Genomic DNA, 24,672 nt, shown 5'->3' with positions numbered 1-24,672 from the left:
TGGAAAAACAAACACCCAGGCAAGCCCAATCTTATCAAATCTCAGAAACTAAGCAAGGCAGATCCTGACAAATACTTGGATGGGAGACCTTCTTGGAATACCAGGTCTGAGAGGCAGAGGCAGGCTGCATCAAGCCACTTCTCTGAACATCCTCCATACCCCAGTAGGGGTTGCCAGAAGTCGCCATGACCTCCAGGCATGTATGCACACAAAAATACAACCCCCTCCCCCCAAAAAATGTAAAAACAAACTACGTGTTTACCTTTTCCCACGTTGCTTTCCATTGTTCAGCTGACTGGGAATTAAGGTTTGTTGGGTTTATTCCTTGCAAACCTCTAGATCTATCAAGGAATCCCTCTAAGGACTGGCTCATGCATGCAGGAGAAAGAAATGATAGAATGGACCACACCACTTCAGATAACCAGTGGTAGATCACAGAAACACCTCCATTTGATAAACCCTCACTGCAAACAGAAAATTAAGACAGCATGCAAAGAGGAGAGGCTTGAAATCTTCCCTTACTGTGCTGGTTTTCTATTTCTAATGCACAAGTCAAAGCTAGAATCTAACACAAGCAGTCTGAGGTAATACAGCCCATTCTACAACGTCTTGTGTCAACCACATCTTAGTCACTGGCAATATGAGCCTAGCAACTTCACACATCTAGAAATACTTCTTACCAGGCTGATCTTGCTTTTCAAGGCCCAGGTCAAACTCATCCTCAATATCTTCATCTTCCTCATTTGATTTCTCTTCATTCTGTAGGAAAGAAAACAGTAATGGCTACTTGCAAGGGATGACATTCAGTTCTCACATGCTGAGCCCTGGAGAACAGTTAAATCTCCAAGCTCTGCGGAAGTTTCAGAGCCATCCAAGTCTTAAGCCCTGACATGGCTGCATTTGAGTTGGCACCACATATGAGAACCCAGTTTTCCTTGCTTGTTTACTGGCTCAAGCAACTTATACCTATTTGGGGAACAGCACTTTGCCTTATAGGCTAAAGTGTCAGCTATGTGTATGGGGGTGTCTTAGAAGCAGGGTGAGAGTTTTGAGCTCTGTAATATAGCCATCACACTGTTATATATACCTAATCATTTTATACAGTGAATGTACTACATCTTCTTGAATAATGAGTGGCAACACACATTACTAGCCTTACCCTGGTTTCATTCTGCTCTGCCTTCCGAGTCCTCTTCATTATTTCTTCAATTCTCTGTTTGAATGACAGATAACATCGAGAATAAGTTCTGAACCTCTTCCCTAGTAATTGATACTTAGAGGAGCAAAAATACCAATAGTTTGCTTTACATCAAAGCAAAAACACATGGCAAACTGCAATTACTTTGCCTAGTGGCTGCATTCACATGACCTTGTTCACCCAACTAATTTTCCATAAAAACTTCTGGCCCCTATTTGGAAAGAATAACCAGTACCTTCCTCCTCTCCAGCCTCTCTTGCATGTTCTGCTGCATAATTCGCTCTTGCTCTTGCCGATGCCTGTTAGCCTCTTCTTGTGCTTTTGCTTCAGCGTCTTCTCGCTGACAGAGAGAACAAACACCATCATGGAAGTAACTCAACTTCTCTCATGACCAGAAAATGAAATAAATCAACCTCCATCTATGAAAGCATCCCCTTGGGCATTTAAAAATGGCAAAGTATCCAAGCAAAATGCTGTCTCCTCCAAATAGAGAGAAACTACAAGCTTCTATCACCACTTACCATCTGGTAACTATCAGCTGAGACCAATCTTTATTTCAGAATGAAGGACCACAGAAGATAAAAATGAGATAGCTGGAAAAAGTACAGAGGAGGGCAACTAAGATGATTAGGGGGTTGGAGCACCTTCCATGTGAGGAAAGGCAGAAGAGTCTGTGACTCTCCAGTTTACAAAAGAGGCAAATACAGGGGGACATGATAGAAGTCTATAAAATTATGCATGGAATGCAGAGAGTGGACAGACATTTTTTTCTCTCTCTCAAAATATCAGAACTTGAGGACATCCAATGAAGCTGATGGGCAGCAGGTTCAGGACAAACAAAAGGAAATACTACTGTAGAATTTGCTGCCAGAGCAATGTTGCCAGAAGTTGCCAACAGTGACAACAGAAAAAAGCTTCATTTATAACTTGATTATCATATAAAATTGTATTATTTGGCATATTTCAGAAAGTTAAAAGAAAAAATGGGAAGCTGCACAAACTTCTGAGGAAGTGTAACAGGAATAAACAGCTTTAAAGTGGGATTATATAGATCCATGGAGGATAAGTCTGTTACTGGCCATGGTGACTGAGGTGAACCTCCACATTCAGAGGAATATTCAGAGGCACTAAATCTCGGAAAGCCAGAGCCAGGAGGCAAGATCAGGGGAAGGCCTCAACCTTTATTCCTGTTGTTGGCCCTCCAGAGGAACTGGTTGGCCACTGTGTGAGACAGGATGCTGCACTAAATGAACCATTGGTCCAATCCAGCAGGGCTCTTATGTTTTAATGATACCCATTTTAAAAAAAAACCTCACAGGATTTGCGATAAGGAGCCTTCATATTTAAAGAACACACACACAAAACTTAGTTTATTCTTTAAATGCCACACCATAGAATTAGACATAAAAGTATGTGCTTATCAACAGATATTTTTGCAATGTGAATTATCACTGTGCTTTCTTGAATGTTGTAATCAAAAATGGAACTAAAAATAAACACTAACACTGCAAAGCTAAGACCAAAGGACTGTTTAAGGAGATTCAAGGCAACAATCAAAGGAAGTACTGCCTGCTGAACCAAACACAGAAGACAGCCTTTTGCAGGATACCAAAATTACCAGGACACAAGTGTTCAGTATTGCTAAAGCCACTTTAAAAAATGAAAGAAACACCACCCAATTCCTTTCGCTTTGTCTGACTCCACTAACTTTAGAGATCAAACCTGCTGCTGAAGCTCAGCCAACTTTTCCTGTTCCTCTTCCTCCCTTCGAACTCTCTCCTTCTCAGCCAATCTTTGCTGCTCTTCCTCTTCTATCTTCCTTTGCTCTTCTAGCTGACGGAGCTCATCTTCTCTCTGTGCCTGTTCCTCAAGTGCTCTCTTGGCTATTTCTTCTTTCTTGACCCTAAGAATCCCAACAAATTGGATACAGATCAGACCTTTGCCATTTATTAAATATATTGAAGAGTGATCTCCAAATGTATTTATTTACATGTTACTCTGGGACATGGATCTCTGGCAGCTCAATATTGGACAAGCAAGAAAAAGAGAAGGAGCAAAGAGTCCTGTTTGGCTCACTTGTAGCAGATCCCTACTACCATAGATGACTAGTCACTTCTAGGCCTGCTACTAGAAATTTAAATTCCTCATGAGGAATTTGAAATTAATGTGTACGCAATATACTCATTTAATAAAGAACAGGGTTACCTTTCCTCTTCTTCTTTCAGAGCTCTTTCCAGGACTTCACGTTCTCTTTGCTCTCTTGCAAGACGCCTTTTCTCTGCCAAAACTCTTGCTGCTTCTTCAGCTGATGTGGTCCCTGGAGCACTTTTGCTGTTAGCATCTGCAACTGAAATAAAGCATTTAAGTAAGTCACGTGAATGTAGCCATGGGACCACAGATTTTGTTTGGCATGCTTGATCCTTTGAAAATAATACTCTGTACAGCCATAACTACTCTTTTTAATGGGAAGCTGCACAAACTTCTGGGGAAGTGAATTTCAGAATAAGAAAACTGTAGAATGTTTTGATGACCCAAGAGTACTTCAGACTAGAGATACAGAATTTCTGAAAATTTTGAAGCCATAGAAAAAAATCTGAAAATTTGGGATAACCTAAAATATACGCAACACTCACTTTCATTAACCCTAAACTTATTTAACTCCTTTGACAACAGAAAAAAAGCTTCATTTATAACTTGATTACCATATAAAATTGTATTATTTGGCATATTTCAGAAATTAAAAAGAAAAAATGCCTTCATTTGTTACAAGAAAAACAACAAATACACAAAATAATAGAGATGCAAACCAATATACCCTGTGTTGCCTTAGTATGTATATTTTAGAGGTAAGGAAAAAACAGAAGTTGAAAGTAGAAAACACAGATTTTGTAACAACAAAAACTGTATTATACAGACAAACAGTATGATGCAGTCCTAACAGAACTAGATGTTTAGGAGTTGAGTTAAACTTTACAAAACTGGAGTTTTAAATAAAATAGTGAGTTATCATCATGCAACATATAGCATGGGGTCGCAAAGTGTCAGATTCGACTGTGTGACTGAACAACACGAAATTAGCCATGTGCAAACACTGTAGTATTAAAGATACTGTGTATAGCATTTAAAGAAAAATTCCTGTGATGTATAGCAGAAGTGTCTTCATACTACACATTTTCCCACTTAACACATTTTGAGTGAGTGAAACCTATTAAGACAATTCAACTCTCTCCAGAAGAGAAAGCATTCAAAAATCTTGTGTCTTTCATATCTTTACCTCAGCAACTGCCACATTTATGAAAATAGGCACACCGAATTTACTGCATAGAACAGTATATCAGCTATCCCTCCAAAGCACTAGACATAGTTGAGGTGCTAGCACAAGTTGTCCACCACTGGGCTAGGGTGGATGTCTAAGGACAAAGTTGCAGTCATTCATCTAGGATATTTTAGAGTAATCGATACAACAAGATTATAATTTACCAATTTCACTAGGACTTACTTTCATAACAGTGTGTTTAGAATTACAATCCTAGTCCCATATAGCAGTTTTGTGACAAATCGCAGTGGGGTTTTTTGTGAGCAACATTTTAGAGCCGTACAATGCTGAAGCAATTTATCAGTAATACTTTACATATAGCTCTTTCATTATCCAAAGTACTTTACATTATGATAAGGATCTTTTCAACAACCCTACAAGGTATGTGTGTGTTAAGTGCTGCCAAGTTTCTTCCAACTTATTGTGACCCTATGAATTAATGACCTCTAAACTCCTATCATAAACTGCCTTGCTCAGGTCTTGCAAATGGAGGGCTGTGGTTTCCTGTACTGTGTCAATCCGTCTCATGTTGGGTCCTCCTCTTTTCCTGCTGTTTTCTAGAATTTTTCCTAAAATTACTGTCTTTTCCAGTGAGTCTTGCCTTCTCATAATGTGACCAAAGTATTATAGACTCAATTTAGTCAGATGTGGGTGGGGAATGAGGTTGGGTGATGGTCACCTAAGAAATTTCTGGCTAAGATGTAATTTTGAACCAAGAACCTCTCACAACTCATTCTCTTAGATACTGTTCTATACCACTTCCTCCTTTTCAATTTACTGCAAGTATGGCATGTAAACACATCATGCAAATAATAAACATTCTTGGGTGTTAAGACCTCTGAACATCTTGCACCTGTTTTTATATCAACCAGCACACAAAATTAATGGCAGGCTTTAATTTGTGGAAACCAAATCCAATGCTCTCATATTTAGCAAGTGCAAGCAGCCCTGCTGCATCAGACAAAGGTGTCCTTCCAAGCCAGCATCTTATGTCACATAGAGGCCAGCCACGTGCACCCCAAAATCTCATCATCAGGTTAAGGAGGCAACATTTTGACAACAGCTCTTCCCGGTGACCACCAATTAAGGTACAGTGCCCTTAAACATGGAGGCTCTTTTTAGGCAACATGATTAAAGAGCAGACCCTATCTCTTTGGTATTGGTTTCAGAAGGCATTCAGCATTGAACGTAGGTCCACCAACCACATTTGCTCTGTTAAATCTTAAACAGGAGACTATTATGCCACCTTAAGACAGTCAATATGGTGTACTAGTTAAGAGATGAGGTAGACCCAGGTTTAACCCCTGCTCTACCATGGAAACTTGCTAGGTGACCTTGGGCCAGTCACACCCACCCAGCCTAACCTACCTCGCAGGGCTGTTGTAAGGATAAAATGGAGGAGAGGTAAATCATGTAAGCAGCTTTGGGTCCCACTGGGAGAAAAGCAGGGTATAATTTAAGTACATAAATGACTAACTAACCTTGTATATGAGGACCTGAGAAGCAGACACTAATTCTTCAATTGCTGTAAAGTAATTTCACACTAGAGCTTTAATCATGGTATAGCCTTGTCCCCAAGCTGACATTCTAGAATCATAGAGTTGGCTTCTCTGATTCTAGTGTAGAATGTCAGTTTGGGGACAAGGCTAAACCAGGATTAAAGGTCTAGTGTGAAACTGGTCTAAGTTTCTGTTATAAAATCTAGTGTAACACAACCCCTTCTCAACATAGGAATGACATCAGTGTAACATGCTCTGAGAGATCATAAATGCTCTGAGAGACCACAGAGTTGGCTTCTCTGATTCTAGTGTAGAATGTCAGTTTGGAGACAAGGCTAAACCAGGATTAAAGGTCTAGTGTAAAATTGGTCTAAGTTTCTGTTATAAAATCTAGTGTAACACAACCTTCTCAACATAGGAATGACATCAGTGTAGTATAAATGCTCTGAGAGACATTCAAAAATTATTTAAAATCTGCTTTTTCTTAATATGAATAATTTACACAGGGTTTCATTTACATTTTCTTGGGCATTTTGGTCACCTACAGGGAATTCTGATAGATTTTGCTAAGGCAATATATTCAACTGACAGCTTATACTTTTGCATCTCAGTTCTCTGAGTAATTCACAGAAGTATTTAGAATAATGGGAGGTATAAAACTAGTATGAAGAATCTGCAGTATTCTGGTACTGTGTAGCAAGCAGAGGCTCAGATGGTATCCATTCTGCTCACTTCTGTTTCTGTTGTGGCAAGCAGAAGAGGCTAGAACTAAAGGCCAAAAAACTCCAGCAAAGGATCCCCTAGGAGTTGCTCATATGGTACCTCAACTCCCAAAGGCATATGAAGCAGGGAAAGAATAAGTAATAAGTTCTGTGACAATTCAGCCAGAACATTCAGTAATTGCTTTGATTAAACTATATTTTAACTGTAGAAAAAGGCTATCTTTACCTTCAATTCATTCACTCAAAGCAAAAGACCAATTAACACAAGCAAGAGTTCATAAGGCACTGTAAGAGCACTTTTACTTTTTTAAAAAGGAAGTCAGAAAACAGTATGCAATACTGGGCTATGTGCACAAGGCAGATTCATAAGATGCTGTTTTTATTGCACTCTGAAATTAATTATTCTGCTTTTTTTAACCTGTTGTGCACTGCCCTCAGCCCATCAGGGAAGGGAGGTCTATAAATATTATTTTTAAATAATATTAATAAAATGATAAGTCCTAAAACACCTGCTATCACTTGTGTTAAACGTAGGACTGAAATAGGAAGCTAAAAAGCTTATTTGTCTTTTTCTAAAGGACTGAGTAGTCTTCTCTGACCTCAGTCTATTGTGGTAAAACTTCAGTTACACAACTAGTGGTGTTGTGGTTAAGAGCAGTGGACTCTCTCACCCCCACCTACCTCACAAGCAGCATTCCCTCTAAGCTGAGTTAGCGTGAGCTAGCTCACAGATTTTTAGCCTCCAGCTCACACATTTTTGTCTTAGCTCAGGAAGGATGACCCCAGAGCACACTAATTTATGCAGGAGCTCACAACTTTAATGCCAGTAGCTCACAAAGTAGAATTTTTGCTCACAAGACTCTGCAGCTTAGAGGGAACATTGCTCACAAGGTGCCTGATGTGGGGAAAGCTGCTTAGATACTCCTTAAGGTAGAGAAGTGAGATATAAGAACCAACTCTTCTTCTCCTAGACCGACCCATAACATTAGAAAGACCCCAGAGTCAGTCAAGAGAAACATTATTTTCTCCCCACAAAAGAAAAAAAATCATATTAGCCAAAAACTACAAATGCAACAGTATGAAGCAGATGTGTGATTATCGGACTATCAGCATTAATTAGCAGGATTAGGAAAGCCTGCACACCACAGCAGGGAACAGATTTTAGTTAATACAGCTTTTCAATCATAATTTGTCAGAAGGAAGAGATGGAGCTCAACATCTGTTCTGTTCTACGTGGAAGATCCAGTTAAAAATTCATCATCTCAGGAAGAGGTCTCAGAAGGGGAGCCAAAATATTCATCCCAGAAGGAGAGAAAAAAATGACTGCAACATTTAGACATGCTCTTGGAATCACGGAGTTTCTTTGTCAGACTTAAAGATTTTTCCACAACTGTCCTGATATTTGTGTTTAAATTAAATTGTGTCCAAATTAAGTGCTTCTCTACTCCCATTATTTACATCTCTGAGACAGTAAAGTGGCTGAGGGATCTGGATGGACATCAAGTTGTGCCTCTGGAGTGCTGGAGTTTCCTTGACTGTGAGTTCGAACTATGAAGCCCATAATGGTGATAAAGTCATAAATCATTAAGCCCAACAGAAGACATAACCAGTATTCAAGTCATACAGAAATGGAGCGTACTACCCATCATAATGTATGATATAAAGCATTGAAAATTCACAGCATGTTACATCACAAGCATCTTAGTGCTTATGGCACAAACTGAAGGTATGGTTGCAACTATTCAAAATGACTGCTGTGGGTTTTAAAAATATGCTTTTATTGCCAAAGACCCAACAGGTATGACAAGCCCTCAGGAGATGACAATTCCTAGGTTTGGTTTTTCCTATCAAATGGGATGGCAATGTGAGGATCAGAGGTAAGTTCACATAATATTATGATATACTAAGCAGTTCTCCATATTTGGAGATTAACACTATGTATGGTGATTAATACATAGATTTATACAAAGAGGCAGCCATCTCCCAAAACTACAGCCTAATAACCAAGGGGTAAAGAATCAAGAAACTGTGACTTTTCCTCCATAGTAATTCTTGGGGTTAGAGCAAGTGTATAAGGTGTGAATCCAAACTAATCTGATGAGGCTGAGGCTACAGCTCTGAGATCCTGGAGTGCTGGCCATCTCTTCAAGGGTGGTAATGTGGGTCACCCTCATGAGGCCGCATAATACGGCCAGGATGAGTGAGTGTAAAGTGGTGGGAGAGATTGGCTAGATGAGTATTCAACACTCTGAGTTCCTGGCTGATGTTGTCAACGCTGCACCGCATGTTTTGAAAGGTATGAAGCAATTTCTCCAGAACAAATGGATCTTGAACAAAGAGATCCTGGATATTTGGCAATCTCCCACTAAGATTTTTAAAAGCAGGGCCAGAATCTGTCCTCTGATGGGAATACGGTATCCCAAAGCTCCTGCGTGGGCTTATGCCTATTCCATCTCCCTGCCTTTCAGCCTCCACAGTAAAGTCAGCTGAAAAGCTACCCCTGGCTCCTTTTGTAACCCGGCTATTTCCAGAGTTCTGGGGATTTGCACTCAAGCGAGATGGAGAGGTGCGTGAGGAATAAATGCGGCCAATAACATCAGTCTGGAAAGGGGAAGGAAATACACCCGATGAAGTGCTAGTAAGAGACAATGGATTATATCCCAGAAGTATCTTCCTTGCAGCAGAGGATGTGGGCTGAAAGTCACGAGAATGGAAAGGCGATGTAGCAGAAGCAGAGAGGCCCAGCACTGAGGAAGGCAATTCAGGTAGGATTCTGAAGGGCAACGATGGTTCTGCAAAGGAAAATATGTGCAACTGAAGCTATGGTTGCATATGCTTCTAAACGGAACTAGCCAACACTTAAACATTTAGCATGCTCTATTCAAGACTTAGACGTACTAGGGGATAGGTCACAGGAATATTTTGACATATGAAACAAGGTTGTTAACTTATAAATTATAGAGTTAGTTACAAAACACACAGCCTAGAAGCATTAACACAGAGAGCCCCCAGCCACTGCCACTCTTCCTCACATGCCTTTTACATTCAATATACTAGTCAATATACCCTTTTACATTCAATATACCCACTTACCAATGGCTGTCTGCAGAATGAGATTCTTCCACCAGGTGCCTGGTCAAATTCCTTCTCCAGAGAGAAGTACCCAGGACATCATCATCCGAAAAGTCTCATTTTGGGAGATGATAGAGGGTGTTCATCCAGCTCAGAGGGGGTAGAAGATGTGCTCACTAAGCACAGGGGACAGGGCTAAGGAATGGAGACGACTGATGCATCCACTCTGTTATCATTATTTCTCAAGACAACAAGTTGACTATTGCCTGTAAGCAACTGTACACACAGTGTGAAACCTCTCAGTGGAATTCTCACTATTCCATTACCAAGTCTCAAGTTACCATATTGATAAAATGGCTTTTGTCCTTCCATCTATATGTCTGTGAAACACAAGCTTTTCTTTTTAACAGTGTCAAAGGGCATAATACAACAGGCATTAAGCATGGAAAACCAAGGTTCAGTAAGATATATTAAATCAGTCAGCAAATATGTACTAATTGTTTGAGAATCCAGCCAATCATACAGGAAAGAACTGGGAAATTAATTTTTAAGCTAACAACTCAATCTCTATCCCATTCTTTACTGATGGGTAACTGAAAAAACTTATTTGCTCAAGTCAAGGCTGGTATTCCTGGTCTCAGAAAAACTGTCCAACCATGCAGGGGTGTCAAACTCATTTGTTAAGTGGCCTGGATCTGACATAAATGAGACCTTGTTGGATCAGGCCAAGTGTGTCATAAAACGTAATGCCAGGTAGCAGAGATATAAATTTTATAAAGGACACAGACAAACACAAAGATCTTTTTTTAAAAAAAAACATGCTTAAAACATTAGCACTCTTGCAATATCTTGTTTATTTAACCATCTCTGATATCTGACACCTCTTCCTCTGGATTATTGAATCAAAATCTGGAGACAATGTCCTTGCTGTAGCAATCTTGAGTATGCTGTTCAGATGTGTATCTGTAAGTTGCAAACCTATTTCTGACTTATTGCCATTAATTACAGAAATCTCATGGTCAATGCTTTGAGCCTAAGATCCAAAGGAAAACATGAAATGGTTGGGCATTGTGAGCTTCTGTATATAAATGTGCTGGTCAAGAAGGCACCATGACACAGATTGAGGGCTATGTGTTTGTTTACAAAACTATAGCCTTCCCCAGAGAAATAACTACAACTCCTATGAGGCAGTGCAAGAATAGAGAGACAGCAGTGTATAGTGGGTCAGTTATCAGCCTACTTATATGGGAAGTCTAGGTTAAAAATTCTCAGTCTGCGAAGGAAATGTGTTGGGTGAATTTGGTTTAGACACACACTCTCAACCTAATTCATCTCACTGGCTTGTTGTTATGCCTCACCTAAATAGTTCACATTGCTTTCCTACTCAGCACTCTGCTGTGCAACTGAGAGACCCTGGCAAAGCAAGTTCTCCCTCCCTTCCTCACCAAAGAAGAAGCCTCAGCCAATGGAGAAAATAAAGGCCTTGCTCTGTGATTAAGCAAGTGTGGCAAAGCAAGCTATTACATAGAAGGAAGCAAGACAGAGGGAGAAGGGCCTGATAGGAGCCCTCTGGAGTTTGACAGGAGGTCTCAGAGGGCCTGATCTGACCTGCAGGCTGCACGTTTGACATCTGATTTACAGGCTTTCTGGCTCATGTATGATACATATGCATAGTACTGTAAACTCGTTCTCTTTCTGGACATCCTATATTTTTATGCCTAATACCCAGCATGAAATATACTACACTAAAGCATTTGTGAAATACAATACAGAAACATTAGTGCTTAGCTACTTGAACAAACCATTTTCCCTCTATGAACATTAATACTGAGAACTGTGTAGAGTTCACAGGCATAGTTTTTTTCCCTGACATGTATTTTATATCACCAATGGTAAAGCAGAGCTGTGAAAAATAATCTTATTTCTACAGTTAGCAAATGCCTACCCTGCCATTAGGCAGTTCACTGAGAAAACAAACAAACAAACAAACCCAAACTTAAAAGTATAAGGTCAACAGCTTCCTCTGGCATCACCATTTCAGGTGGGAGACTCTATTCTGCTAAACAAAAGTGAAACCACCAGAAAATGGTGTCACCAACTCGTAATGTGGGCAGATGATACAGAAGGTTATCATGGTTAATGGAGAACTAACATCACTCCCCTTATCATCTGTTGGCATAGATCATTCAGTGGGCTAACCAGATCTGCCTCTGTACCAAAACAGGTTGACAGTCAAATTGTAACAGGTCCAAAAAACAGCATCACCCAGGAGAACCTATACCTGAGGCACCAACAGTAAACAATTTAACAACACTACAGGTTGAAAAATTTTTCAATTAGCAGTAATAAATAAGGCAAAATAAATAAGGCAGAATTCCTAGTAAATCAGAACAAAGTCAAACTGTATCTCTGGTTTGTTTATTCTGTTGATGTCAACTGTTATCTTCCCTCATGTGAAAACTATTAAGAAGTTGCAATGATTTTTGGCTATGAATGAAATTGATGGTTACTAATAAATTACATGTAAACGTGGCAGCAACCTACAGGTTTAACCACTTGTACCCCAGAAGATACTCACCACTACCACAGCTCATCTCATAAAGTTCTGAAATGTAATAGCTACTGGAGTGGAATGCAGTATCCATTATTCAAGTCACTTCAGCTGCTAAAAGGACTCTACCAAACATGCCCTGCACTCTCTCCATTTTGGAAGAGATCTGTGATCAATGCATGATGGCGCATGCAAGTGATATACTTGAACAAAACACGCTTACCTTCTTTGGTCTTTGAAGCATTTGCAGCAATGTCTCGCTCTGAGATCTGTGGATAAGGCCCTTGCTCTTGCCCTGCAGTTTCGTTTACTTTCTCCTTTGGTTTACAGTCCATGTCTGGTTTCTTTTTTGGTATATTGAGAACATTAGGTGTGAGAGATGGGCGCTGAATAGGTGCTGGTTTAGAAACCATTACAGGAGATGATGGCCTTGGTTTTAAGATGCTTGGTGAAGGCGGTCGAGGCTTCTGTCTGCTGAGAAAGCAGTGCTATCAGGACTACAGGATTCACACACAACAGATAATGCTTAGCTGCCATGTTTTATCTGCCTACAGCAAGAGTGTGCATCAACAGGACAGAACAGACTGTCTCATAAATCTTGGCCCAATAGTCAATTAGTTTCATATTACACTCTGGCTTGTGCTCAGGGGAATTTATGGTATTAAACAACTGAGAGTGTTTCCCTGACCAGTGGTCTTGCATCAGCATATATCCATTTCCTACAGAATACCACAAGAGAGCTCCTTCCCTCTTACAAGACAATCACATTTCTTGTTGATATGGGTCTCTCATTTTTCAGTTCCATCTAAGGCAACTCCCAATTCACAGGCATGGGGTCTCTCACCCTATTCTGCTTCTCCACTTCAGTATAGATATGCATTAGTCTCTACATATTTCTTAATAGCTTAAATCCATTCAAAAGCAGATGCCCACCAGTCAAGGCAAAGCTGATTTTATGAATTACAATTTGGGAACTGCAAATAAATTTACTAGACAGAAACCTGATTGCAGCTGGAGATGGAGGGCGTTTACCCAGTTTAGCAGGAGAGGGTGATCGTCTGGAAGCGCACAAAGATGGTGATGGTGTACGCCTCCCAGCAGGAGACAGAGACTGTTTTCCTACTTCAGCTCTCTGGGGAACAAACAGAAACATACAGGTAAACTTGCTTCCTAAAACATATATAAAACATATATAGGTGGCAAGAAAAAGATGGAGTGTCACTACACATGAATCTTTTAAAAATCTTAATTCTATAGTATTAATAAAGGCACTTTAGAAGATGTGAGCTACAGCAAATCCAGAAAAGTTCTAGCACTAAGTTTGTACCTGATCTCACAACACAATGAGGTTGGATAGAATCTGCACTGCAGGACTGATAAAGCTGAACCCATCTCCAATGGATACAAATTCAAACTCTACAAATGAAAAGGGCATTTACAGTTCTGGTTCAGTACTAACTGGAAAGCAGACAGCTCTTCCCTATCCTCAAAAGGGACTCTCTGATTAGCATACTGTCTCGTCAGTTTGATCCAACATTAATAATTCAAACAAGCAGATACAAATTGTGTGTGTATTAAAGTATATCAAATTGCTTCTGACTTATGGCGACCCAATGAATTAATATCCTCCCAAAGGTCCTATGGTTAACAGCCTTGCTCAAGTCTAGTGAACTAAGGGCCATGGCTTCCTTGGTTGAGTTAATCCACCTCATGTTGAGTCTTCTTCTCTTCCTGCTGCCTTTTCTTAGATACAAAATACCACTTCTCAAATTGCTATTTTGCAACAGAAAGAGCTAAATACTGTATTCTCATCAAAACTCCTGTGAATCCAGCAGCATGAAGCTTTTGAATCCTGGAAGGTATTTCTCTAAAAAGCAGAATCCTCTATTCTGGCACAAATAAAAGAACCACCAACCTGTGCATGTTCCAGTGAAATACTATCTGACGAAGAGGCAGTTATTGTCTTCAACCTGTCAATGCTGCGGCTGCGTACAGGTGCTTTGGGACCATGAGCTGGGGAACTGTTGAGAGCTGAACGAGGACAGAGGGGAGATTCTATAAAGTTAGGAACATGACAAGACAAACAGGCCACCAATGGTACGGCATTGGAAAAGGGAAACACGAGGGGAAGTAGGAGGGAGAAGACAAAGAGAGAGGGGAAGAAAAGACAGTACTTGTTAAGAACTGTACCAAGGATCATCATGGGAAGTTCACAGTGTGAGATATCAAAATGACAGACACCACCACCACAATTAGTATCCACTTCACAAAAGCATCACAACAAGAATGAAAAGAACATGAAAGGAGCAGGCTGCTAAAACTAAAACTTTTCCTAGGCAATCCCAGGCTCAGGTAGCAACATCACTCTTTACTCAAAGCTAGATGCAAATGAGAAGGGAATGCTTCTGCAGGGCCAAAATCATATTTTACAGTGAGTAGAAAAGACCTTACAAAAAGTCATGTTCTTTTGTTCCTCTTACAAGAGAAAATTAAGAACAAATGCTGAGTGATGAGTTCCAAGTATTGGATTTCTACAGGCAGGGGCCTGATTTACTTGCTTTACTTTTATTTATCACGTAATTCTGTGTTCTTAAAGCACTTCAGAAATAATGCAGTTATTCTTACTGCTATTCAGCTTAAGTTCTAGAGAGAATTCAGATGACAAGAAAGCCAGTGTATGCAAATACCATCAAATGTGATGAAGCAAAGTTAACAGTGAAGAAATTCTGCCCAGTGCCAAAAATGAGGGGTGGGTAGATTCCTTGCATGGCTGACTTCAAAATAATGATAAAAGGGAGAAGATGTGGCAGGATTCAGATTGCAGTATGAAAGGCAAAGAGTTACACGAGAAGATGCTCCAGCAGTGAGCTAAGGGGGCAGTTCCCTGACTGAGCTCTAAGAATTTGGTGAAATCAAACTTTTCCAGGAACAAGGAGATGGCAAGCTAACTGCCCACTGTTTGGAACACATCAAAATCAGTCTCAGGGCAGTTAAACAAAGGATCTCTCTAAGTGAGTGATCCAAACAGAACATAACAGTGAAAACATTTGAGCAGGCATCTCTATCTGCAATCATGTCCACTTAGTTTTGATCAGAGCCAGGACTAGTTGAGGTGACAGACACTCAACCATCTCAGCCTCCCCTACTCACAGCACCTGCCTCAGTGCCCTCATATATTATTTTGTTCCAAGAGTGTCCACACGGCATAGTAGTAAAATGAAGTGCTATTATCATCCAACTAACATATTGCAGGAGGCACTATGGACCGCCTGAAGCTATTTATTTTAGTTGCCATCTTGTTCTGACTGTTTTAAATTTGCTTTTTCAGATTATATGTTTTAATGTTTATTATTTTTCTAATATGTTGTAACCACCCTGCACCCATTTGTGGGGTAGGGTGGGATATAAGCCTTATAATTAAAAAAAAGAGTAGTGTCCTGCAAGTGCCATTTTGTGCGATGTGATTCCTGTGGCTAGTACAATTCAGCTTGAAATTCATGGGGATACAAAAACTCTTAGAACTGGGTTGCCACAAACTGCACTGACCTTTTCCCCACATTGTCTTTCCAGTGCGAGGTTGGGAAAAACTAAGAGCAGATCCTGTCATCATGTGGAAATGCTTCATTTACCTAGATTTGTTTTAATAACTCACTGTCCTGCATATAATGGGATTTTGTTTAGCAGGCTTCAGCTTTGCCTCCAAGACAAAATGCTATGTCTGGTCTTCTACTGCATGCCTGTTACCTGAGGGATCTCTGCCATCAGCTGATAATGTGGCGGCACTTTTACTCCTAGCTAAAGAAGCTTGGGTGGGGGCGAGCAGGCGACTGATCACGTTACTCTCCAGAGGGATGAACTGGGAACGACGAGCTAAATGATGGGAACAAACCAAAGAGGATTCAACACAAATGTCCAATAATGAAGGAAGCAGTATAAAGAGAAGGAAGGAAAGGAGGGGAATTACAGCAGTTCCAAAGGGGGAAAAAATCATTATGGAGAGAGGAAGGCCACAGTACGAACACAGCATCGCAAGAACTGTGTGCACTCATTACAAACACCCATTTATACCTATGTAACCCTATGTACTTTTGCAACTCATCCATCCTCCAAGGAGTTCAAAGCAACCCATGTGAGGCTGGGATTTTTCAGGCTCCCATTTGCACCATCCAAAACTAATATCAAAAGGTCTGGTATAACGGGGGAAAAAATGGATCGACATAGCAGGATACCATAATGCAATTTGAGAGCATTGCATTGTTTCACGTGCAGCAAATGTCATGCAGACAGAATATATGAATGAAATTTAGATGACAGCTGGAATAGATGAACAGGTTAGTTCGGCAGTGATTCTTTCCTGGAAATTCAAAATATGGCAAGTCATGCAGCATATAGACAGAGAAACCTCATGATTTCAAGAAGTGGTTAGTTAAAGTGGTTAGTTAAAATCTAGTTATGCCTGTAGAGAAGTTCACACACAGTTAATATGTAGCATCATAATGAACACCTCTGCATGCCAGTAGTAATGTTTTTATCAGAAAGGAGAATTGCAAGAAACACTGATAAGGTGGTATCTACCAACTTCATTCAAAGTAATGGTATTACTAGAAAAGAAGCCTTGACTTTTAAATATTAATGCAGAGACAACTCTAGTTAAATATCAAGAGTGAACACAACTGAGTCCAGAAGTAGGAAGTGAGAAGTTTTAGATACACAAGAACAAGAATACTAATGTTTAAATTTGTAACAGACTTCTGGAATGATTTTATCAATTGCTTGGATGTCCCTAGCAAGGATCTATGGAGTAATGCCATATAACTTAACAAATCTTTACAGTTTTCCAAGATGGGAAAAGAATCCTAGACCAATAACTAGCCCCCTTCACCCTTAAAGGTACTGGCAGGAGTGAGTTGTGTAAACTGTTATCCACCTGCTTTTTCTTCTTTTTGCACATTTTCAAAATCTGTGGAAGACTGAAGTTTACTGCCCATTCTATTCAAGGATGAGCTCCTCTTCTTTTCCATTGCTCCTAGATACCAAACACAAGGGACATTTTCAAAATGTGTTCATGCAGCTCATGTACTAAGTTGTATAACTGGCAAAGGACTGTCAGAGACATCTTCAACTGGGAACATGTAATCAAGGCCACATCCCTGCTTCTGAAGATATTGAAAGAAAACAATGATGTGAAACAGCAGATGATCACAGCATAGAGTTACATGGAAGACTGATTTTAAATCAGTGCTATTCAAATTTCAAAGAATTTTAAGTCACTAATTTTAAATGATTTTTCACCTTTCTAATTAATTTTCTGAACACATGCATATAATTTGCTGCTATAATAATGAGGACAATAATCTGAAACTAAACAGAGTATAGTACTAAAGATTCTAATACTGTCCAAATGTTCATAACTTGAACAATAATAAATTCATGCCCTATTTGCATCATCTTTATGTTACTTGAAAACTTACTCATTTCTGGCCCCAGTTGATTCTTTTACATTAAAAAGCAAGATCAGTGGGTTTGGACAAACAGTCATGGACTCAGTACTCAAACAGCTCAAACTTTAATATATGTGTACCTGCAATGCAGACATGTGAAAAGGATAACAATATGTGAGGGATGGCCTACAGGCTAATAGTAAAGGCCCACTGGAAATGGCCAGGGCAGAGGGAGAGAATAGTCAAAGTATTGTACACTCTTTTGAGGACCTGAGTGTTTTAAAAAAGGATGTCTTTTTAAAAATACTGAAATGAATTCCTATTCATGGAGCCTGTACAGGAGAGCTCAATGGATTGAGCCCTAAACGGACTATAAATATAATAATAGTAACACTGCTCAGATTAATCATGCTTATTAGTAACAGTTTAAAAAAAAACAACAGTTTATCAACAACAAATATTCCCATTTTTCTAGCTGCATTTAAAAGTTTGATTGCTGCACCTTTCTGATCCACCTGTAAACCTTTGGACATTGGCTGCTCAGAATTCAGAGGAACTTTGTTATTCAGTCTGTTTAATGAAGAACTTCTTTTAGCGGTGCCTGTAAGGGAAAAATCAAGCCATGATCAAGAATGCATGCCTTAATGTAGTCAACCCCAGGATTATGATTTACAGAAGATAATCAGTTTCTCTGATCAAGCTACAATCCATATCAAACCCCATGTATCTAGAAAAAAGGACAGAAAGCCTTGATTAATTCAGAGAGCATTTACTTTTCAACCAGATTTCCATTACACAAATAATTTTCCTCAAATGACAGTTCCTGTGCACACCTTCCATCTGATGTTAACAGTATGCATTGATGTTCATAACGATTTTCAAGAACATTTTTAGACCCCAGGCAACTACTACAAGTGCAGAAAGAACAGTGTGAGCATATGCATGCACATACACACACATGCATTTTTTCAATGCTTATGCAGAGATTTCAGAATATGTGAAAGCTTTTAAAAGGGTTTTGTCTAGAAATTCTTACCCTAATCATTCCTCTGAGATAATTGCTACTTTATATTAAAATTGCAGTTTTATCACTTACTTAATTCAAGGAATAATAACTGAACTGCATGTGAAAAATGCACTTCAAGTGCCTGACAAAGTGGCCTCACAGAAGCTTCTGCACTAAAAAAAAATTGGTTAATCTTTAAGGTGCCACAAGAATACTTGTTATCTGGTTTCTCCTGTGAACTGAAAAAAAAAAAATATTTAATATTTAAAAGGATGTATTTGATCCTTTAACTAGACAACAACCTAGCTCTCAAGTGACAGTAGATGAGGTCATAACTATTATATGGTACTACTTCAGATGTCCAGGGTGGGCTGCATAATTGAATGCTCTTATACATTTTAACTGATTAAGAAAGGTCAAATATAATGTGACAGTGACCAGAGGTAGTTCAGTTTCTATCTTTCTAATACCAGAATTAAATTCTGCTATAAATAGCCGAGGTAATCCAGTTCTATTAAGTTAAAAACCTAGAATCTCACAGCAAAACTGTGGACAGAACACTGAACACAGGCAAACTACATGTTATCAACATGTGGTCCACTAAACTGTCTCTTCCACACACACACCCCAACTCTGTGCACCTCGGGGAAGAAAGGAACAATAATTTATAATTTTTGTTCAATATGCACTAAACCGTCCCCATACACCTAAAGTACTAAAGAAGAAAGAACTAATTATGTTTTAGAAAGAATTAGGTGAGTAGCCGTGTTGGTCTGAAGCAGCAGAACAAAGTTTGAGTCCAGTGACACCTTTAAGTTGCCAATGGACTCAAACTTTGTTCTCATTTTAGAAAGTTGACTATTTTGCTGTGGATCAAGTGAAATGAATGTGATTGAAAGCATGCAAATCCTAAAAAGTTAGCTAAGCAAAGGTGCACAGAAAATCATTTGTCATGATTTGGCTTCCTGAATTCCAAAACTGAGCAAAGGGACTGTGAAATGTTGTTTACCACAGCTCTTCTGTTCTAACACACCACATTCAGCAACCATTGGGTGGAGAACTGCACTGGAGTAACAAAATGGGTGAAATATATTTAAGACCAAATATCAGGGAAACATGGTAAAGGAGGAAAAGCAGAGTTAAAACTCCTCTACAAGCACAAACTTACTCTTGCTTGGAGAATTAAGAAGTGCTGCCGAAGATGAGAGACGCTTATTGATTTTAACTTGCTTGAGGTTTGCTGAAGAAGAAGAGCGTTTGCTGGCTGAAGAAAAAAATGTTATTTTAATTTTGGCACCAAAAAGACATTCTGAATTTCCCTGAAGATCTTCCTAGAAGCTATTTTCCCCACAGATTTGTGATTAAACCTTGACACAAAGGCAAAAAGAACACTTAAAGTATTCAGCATCCTAAATCAGATGTTTCTGTGAAGTCGGCATCTAACAGGTTTACAAAAATTCTATACAAATTGGGTCTTGTATTTATGATATGTCTCTCAAAGCCAAACTTGCTTCCCTCTTAGGTAGAATTAATCTTGATTTCTTCTCATTTATCAAACTGGCTATTAAAGGATATCAATATACACTTTAAAGCCAATTTAACATGCTACAATTCTTTTTATAGGCTGATAATCTGAAGATGGAATTAGATGACCTGCCCATGTTTAGGTCTACTGGGTGTATCCATCCACGCAGTTAAGAAAACCTAAATGTGCATTTACAGTTTTTTTAAAAGTGAGCAGATTCCTTCCTCCCGCTACAGCCTACTGAACCTGCAAAATGTTGTTTCCAGGGGTCAGCAGGCCCTCAACAACAGTATAGTGGGGATTTGTAGTGGGAGAGGGGAATCCATAGAAATAGCCCTCCCCTCTTTAGAAAACTTTAGGCCCTTCAGCTTGTGGGATGTGCTTGAGTACAGGTTGCTATAGTGGTTAAGATAAAAGGCTGTGATCTGGACCGCCTCCGATTCAAATCCTCCCATTGTTACAAATTTGCTAGGAGGTCTAACATGAGAAACACTCTCAGATTCAGTTTCCAGACTTCAACATGGGGATAGTTATACTGGATTAGCATACAGAGTTGTCATAAGGGTTACTGGTTTGTGTGTGAAACACTTTGATTATTAGGAAGTCTGTACCAGAAGGAGAAACAGTTCTGTCTTCCAGGCCAACCTGTCAACTGTTAGTTCAAGGCAAAGAAAAATGCCAAAAAAAAATATGAATTTGCCACTGGCTATAGGTTCAGGACATAAATGACTGTGCATACCTTTTTCAGACCTCAACAGTGATCCTTTGGCTGAAAGGATATAGGACAGTAAACCCTAAGCAGGGTAGATCTAGATATTGAAGCACTTCATTTTGAAGAAGTAATTTTAACTGGAGACTTCTCCAGAAGTAATAACACTGGATATTAATGAAATGCTTGGAAAATGTATCTATGAAAATGTTCAAGATATAATAGCACTTAATGAAATGCTGGGGAAACATCTATAAAAATGCTATTAGCCACTTATATAGGCAAGCTGCAGGCAATGGCAGAGAAGTCTCAAGTTCTGCATCGCAAGATGACTATTTAACACATTTTGGCCAGCTGTGCAAAAACATACTGAGGACAAAGCTGTTAATTTGTTAGTAAGTAAAGCCACACTCGAAAAAAACTAAGAGGACTACACTGTCTTGAGGAAAGTAGTTACCATTCGCTGTAAAAAATATGCTCTGGAAGCAGCTAGTATTCATCACATAGTATTTGTATATTCAGAAGAACTGCCACAGAGCTCCACAAATGGTTTTAGTTGCTTTGATAGCAGAAAATGGGAGAGCAGACTGAAGACAATCAGCATCAACAGCAACAATGGTACAAGTCTGCCTTTAAAGTCTTTAAAGGTACAAGGCTGTCTTTAAAGAAAACACTCATTTTGACGGTTGTGCTGGAAGTGATATTTGCATGGAGTTTTTAATGGATACTCCCTCTTGTCTGGAGAAAAGGCATGTGTTGTTTTTGTTCTGCATAGAGATTATTCTAAAACTACTGCTTTGAATGTACAACAGAAAAGCAGTATATAAATAGTTTAAATCAATAGGTCTAGCACTGTAAATAGACAGCACGAACATAACATCCTCAAAGATTTGTATTAGGCAGGGGAATTGTAGAACTAATTGTTTCTACAAGGAACTACATGAATAGTGCAGAGGTTGGTCTGAGATTATAACCATCACTAGGTTTCTTGCCAACGTGTAAAAAGCCTAACTAAGTAGACATGTGAACGCATGCTTTGACAAGCTCCCAATTCACTATGACAGTATGAAAAGTGAAAAGTGACCTCCAGAATTTAGGTAACTGAAATGGTTACTAAAAGGAAATGTTACAATGCTTGCTATAAACAGCCTTAGTTTTTCTTTCAAGGAGAAACAGTATTCCCCAGCGACTGCTCTATTTCATACAACAAAAGGTATTGTAATTTGCATTCTAGAAATGCTCAAAAATAGGTCTGTCAAACAAAGAATTCAGCATTAACCTAAGAATGCAAAGCAGCTGAGTTATTAAAAAACCCTGATAAAACGGGGATACAGTTCAAACTAGACTTTTCTAGGACCTTGGGAATTGTTGATTGGCCTAAAGAGCAGCATCAATGATCACAATTTTAGCTAAGGAGAATTCCAGGCACCCAAGGGAACTGTAACCAAACAGAAGAATAAAAGCCGCAAGGTCTACAGGTAGGCAGTATTAGAATATAGAGCCAAATGCAGCTAGCCAAGATTCTTGTTCCCTCCTTTAGCTGGAAAGCCCATTCTGTGGACATCAAGCAGCAGAACAAACAAAATATGGCCTACAACAAATTAAAATATTGCTTTGATATTGAGACATAGTAGTAAAAATGATATACCACCACTCCAAATTGCTTAGCTATTCCCTCCACACCAAAACTGGATGTTCCATATACTGAATTTCTGTGGTGTGTTTGCAGTTCTTCTCATTATTTTTGGAAGACATGAATGCCCTCTTGAGTAACTCCCATAACTAAAAGGCATGGGTAAACAATGCTTGAATTATACCTTTCAAAAAGGTTATTGGAACACCAACCCTCTAAGGGACTGTTCTCTCATTTCTGTTCACCCTAGAAATTTATGAACCCTTATACATAGTCAAGATGCCTGCTCTGTAGATCTTACAGTATTAAGGGTTATGACATTCAAGACAATCAATTCTATCTACAGAAATCAAGGATGGGCTGATTAGGTTTTTATGATGCAGCTGCATCACATCCATATTGTACCAAATGTTAGATTAGGTTCAAGGAGATGTCCCTAAATTTGCATTCAGTTCATTCAAACCAATAGTCAGCAAGAAGGTCCCACTGATTTCAAGGATTGAAGAAGAGAACAGACAAGCAACTACTAGCTGACTGAGAGGTTCTGTAGAGATTACCTCCAGGTACCTAAGCAATGCAATTCAACACAAAGAGGGTAACACTGGTTAAAAATAGCTAGTAAAATAAGAATGCAACTGGTTAGTTGGAATAAGATTGAACAGGCAGGCAAATCAGTACCACTGGACCCACCTTCAGATGCAGTTGGTGATTCTGTGAAAGGAAATTTATAGACTAAAATCATAATGATAAAACAGGTACAGGAAAATTCAAGAGAAAAAATTAACACGATCATAAATGCAATAACTGAAGATTAAAAGATCTCATGGAAACAAGGAAAAATGATAAAACTGTGTTTCTGATCTTCCAAATCCATATTCTCATATATTCTTCAGCTTTAACAAAGTCATGCCCCACCCCAATAATTTTTGTGTAAATTGAAGAATATGCGCTGACAGTCTTGAAGTCATTTTTATTTTCAGGTGCACTGAAGGGGAAAGAAGACCTGCATATTGGGGAAACAGACATCTTGTTTTCCTAATTTTCTTATATGTTCTTCCCAGTTTCTTTATTGTTTTTCTATTCTTGTAGTGCCAAAAATATATTTAAGATTCTTTTTCGTTTGCAGCTGCTGTCATTCTCAGTGGAATCCCACATTTTTTATTTCTGATTTTTTCCTTGCGATCTAACTTGACACTCATACCAGATTAATAAAATATACTTATGTTCATTTAAGGATTTGAACAACTAAATTAAAAACCCCAGATGTCTGCCATCAACTATTTGCACAGTAATGCAATACCAAAACTTTTATTCTTTCGAAAGTACTGAATCAGCAAGAAATTTAAGCCAGAAGTGTATTTCTACTTCACTATTTATGCTGTGAATGCAAGGGATTTATGTTTCCTGAGAACTTAATTATTTAAATTCTTCCCTTACTTCTAGCCTAATAATTTCTGAGATGCTACAGGGAGAAATGACAAGACTGTAAACAGTGTTCTAAGTACCTAGGACACTCTACAACTCTACTTTTATTGATTAATGAGTTCCAAATCACATGCATATTTCTGAGGTAGAAAAGATGAAAACATATATCAAAAACATAGCTCCCCTTCCTTGATGAAAAAATTAGGCAATCAAAGAACAATTTAATGCATAACTGAAGTCTGGTTTGATTCAGATCTTTTTTCAGCATAGATTCTGATTCCCCTTGTTCCCACATCCTCAAACATCAAATCAAGACAATATTCATTGAAAATCTATGCTTTATCTCCAGAAATGGCTATTTTAACCCATAAATATAAACTATTTTGCATATTTATACCCTATATTATGTGTTATTTTTCTGCATGCTACCTACCTGTCTTGCCATCAGAATCTGTTACGGAGCCACCCCAAGACCATCTCTTCTGTCTGGTTTCTAGTCTCTGGCTCCGCTCCAAAGTACGATGCACCACTGCTTCATAATGTTCCTGTTAATCAAACAATCTCTGGAGTTACGC

The 24,672-nt window shown here is 39.0% G+C and overlaps 1 protein-coding gene across 17 annotated transcripts in view; it reads right to left on the bottom strand.

Annotated features, from left to right (window-relative positions):
- The window catches only part of MAP7D3 (MAP7 domain containing 3), a 68,201-nt gene that overhangs the window by 7,163 nt on the left and 36,366 nt on the right, over window positions 1–24,672 (bottom strand). The window contains exons 5-18 of one of the 17 annotated variants that reach the window (XM_060250307.1): window positions 24,531–24,642; window positions 23,363–23,383; window positions 19,974–20,069; window positions 18,302–18,400; window positions 17,286–17,384; window positions 16,103–16,228; window positions 14,274–14,413; window positions 13,360–13,490; window positions 12,582–12,832; window positions 3,404–3,545; window positions 2,921–3,101; window positions 1,434–1,538; window positions 1,160–1,213; window positions 681–759 (exon numbers count right to left, since the gene is read on the bottom strand). In XM_060250307.1, the coding sequence (XP_060106290.1) occupies window positions 681–759; window positions 1,160–1,213; window positions 1,434–1,538; window positions 2,921–3,101; window positions 3,404–3,545; window positions 12,582–12,832; window positions 13,360–13,490; window positions 14,274–14,413; window positions 16,103–16,228; window positions 17,286–17,384; window positions 18,302–18,400; window positions 19,974–20,069; window positions 23,363–23,383; window positions 24,531–24,642 (1,636 nt within the window). Of the gene's footprint in view, window positions 1–680; window positions 760–1,159; window positions 1,214–1,433; window positions 1,539–2,920; window positions 3,102–3,403; window positions 3,546–8,496; window positions 9,528–12,581; window positions 12,833–13,359; window positions 13,491–14,273; window positions 14,414–16,102; window positions 16,229–17,285; window positions 17,385–18,301; window positions 18,401–19,973; window positions 20,070–23,362; window positions 23,384–24,530; window positions 24,643–24,672 lie in introns of those variants that run through there. The other 16 variants (XM_060250308.1, XM_060250310.1, XM_060250315.1 and 13 more) reach the window with 16 other exon arrangements.

Source organism: Heteronotia binoei, chromosome 11 (genome assembly GCF_032191835.1).
Source record: "Heteronotia binoei isolate CCM8104 ecotype False Entrance Well chromosome 11, APGP_CSIRO_Hbin_v1, whole genome shotgun sequence".
In the NCBI taxonomy this organism is placed as follows: domain Eukaryota; kingdom Metazoa; phylum Chordata; class Lepidosauria; order Squamata; family Gekkonidae; genus Heteronotia; species Heteronotia binoei.
Note: the sequence above shows the minus strand (reverse complement) of the source record. Positions and strands in the feature narration are given on the sequence as shown.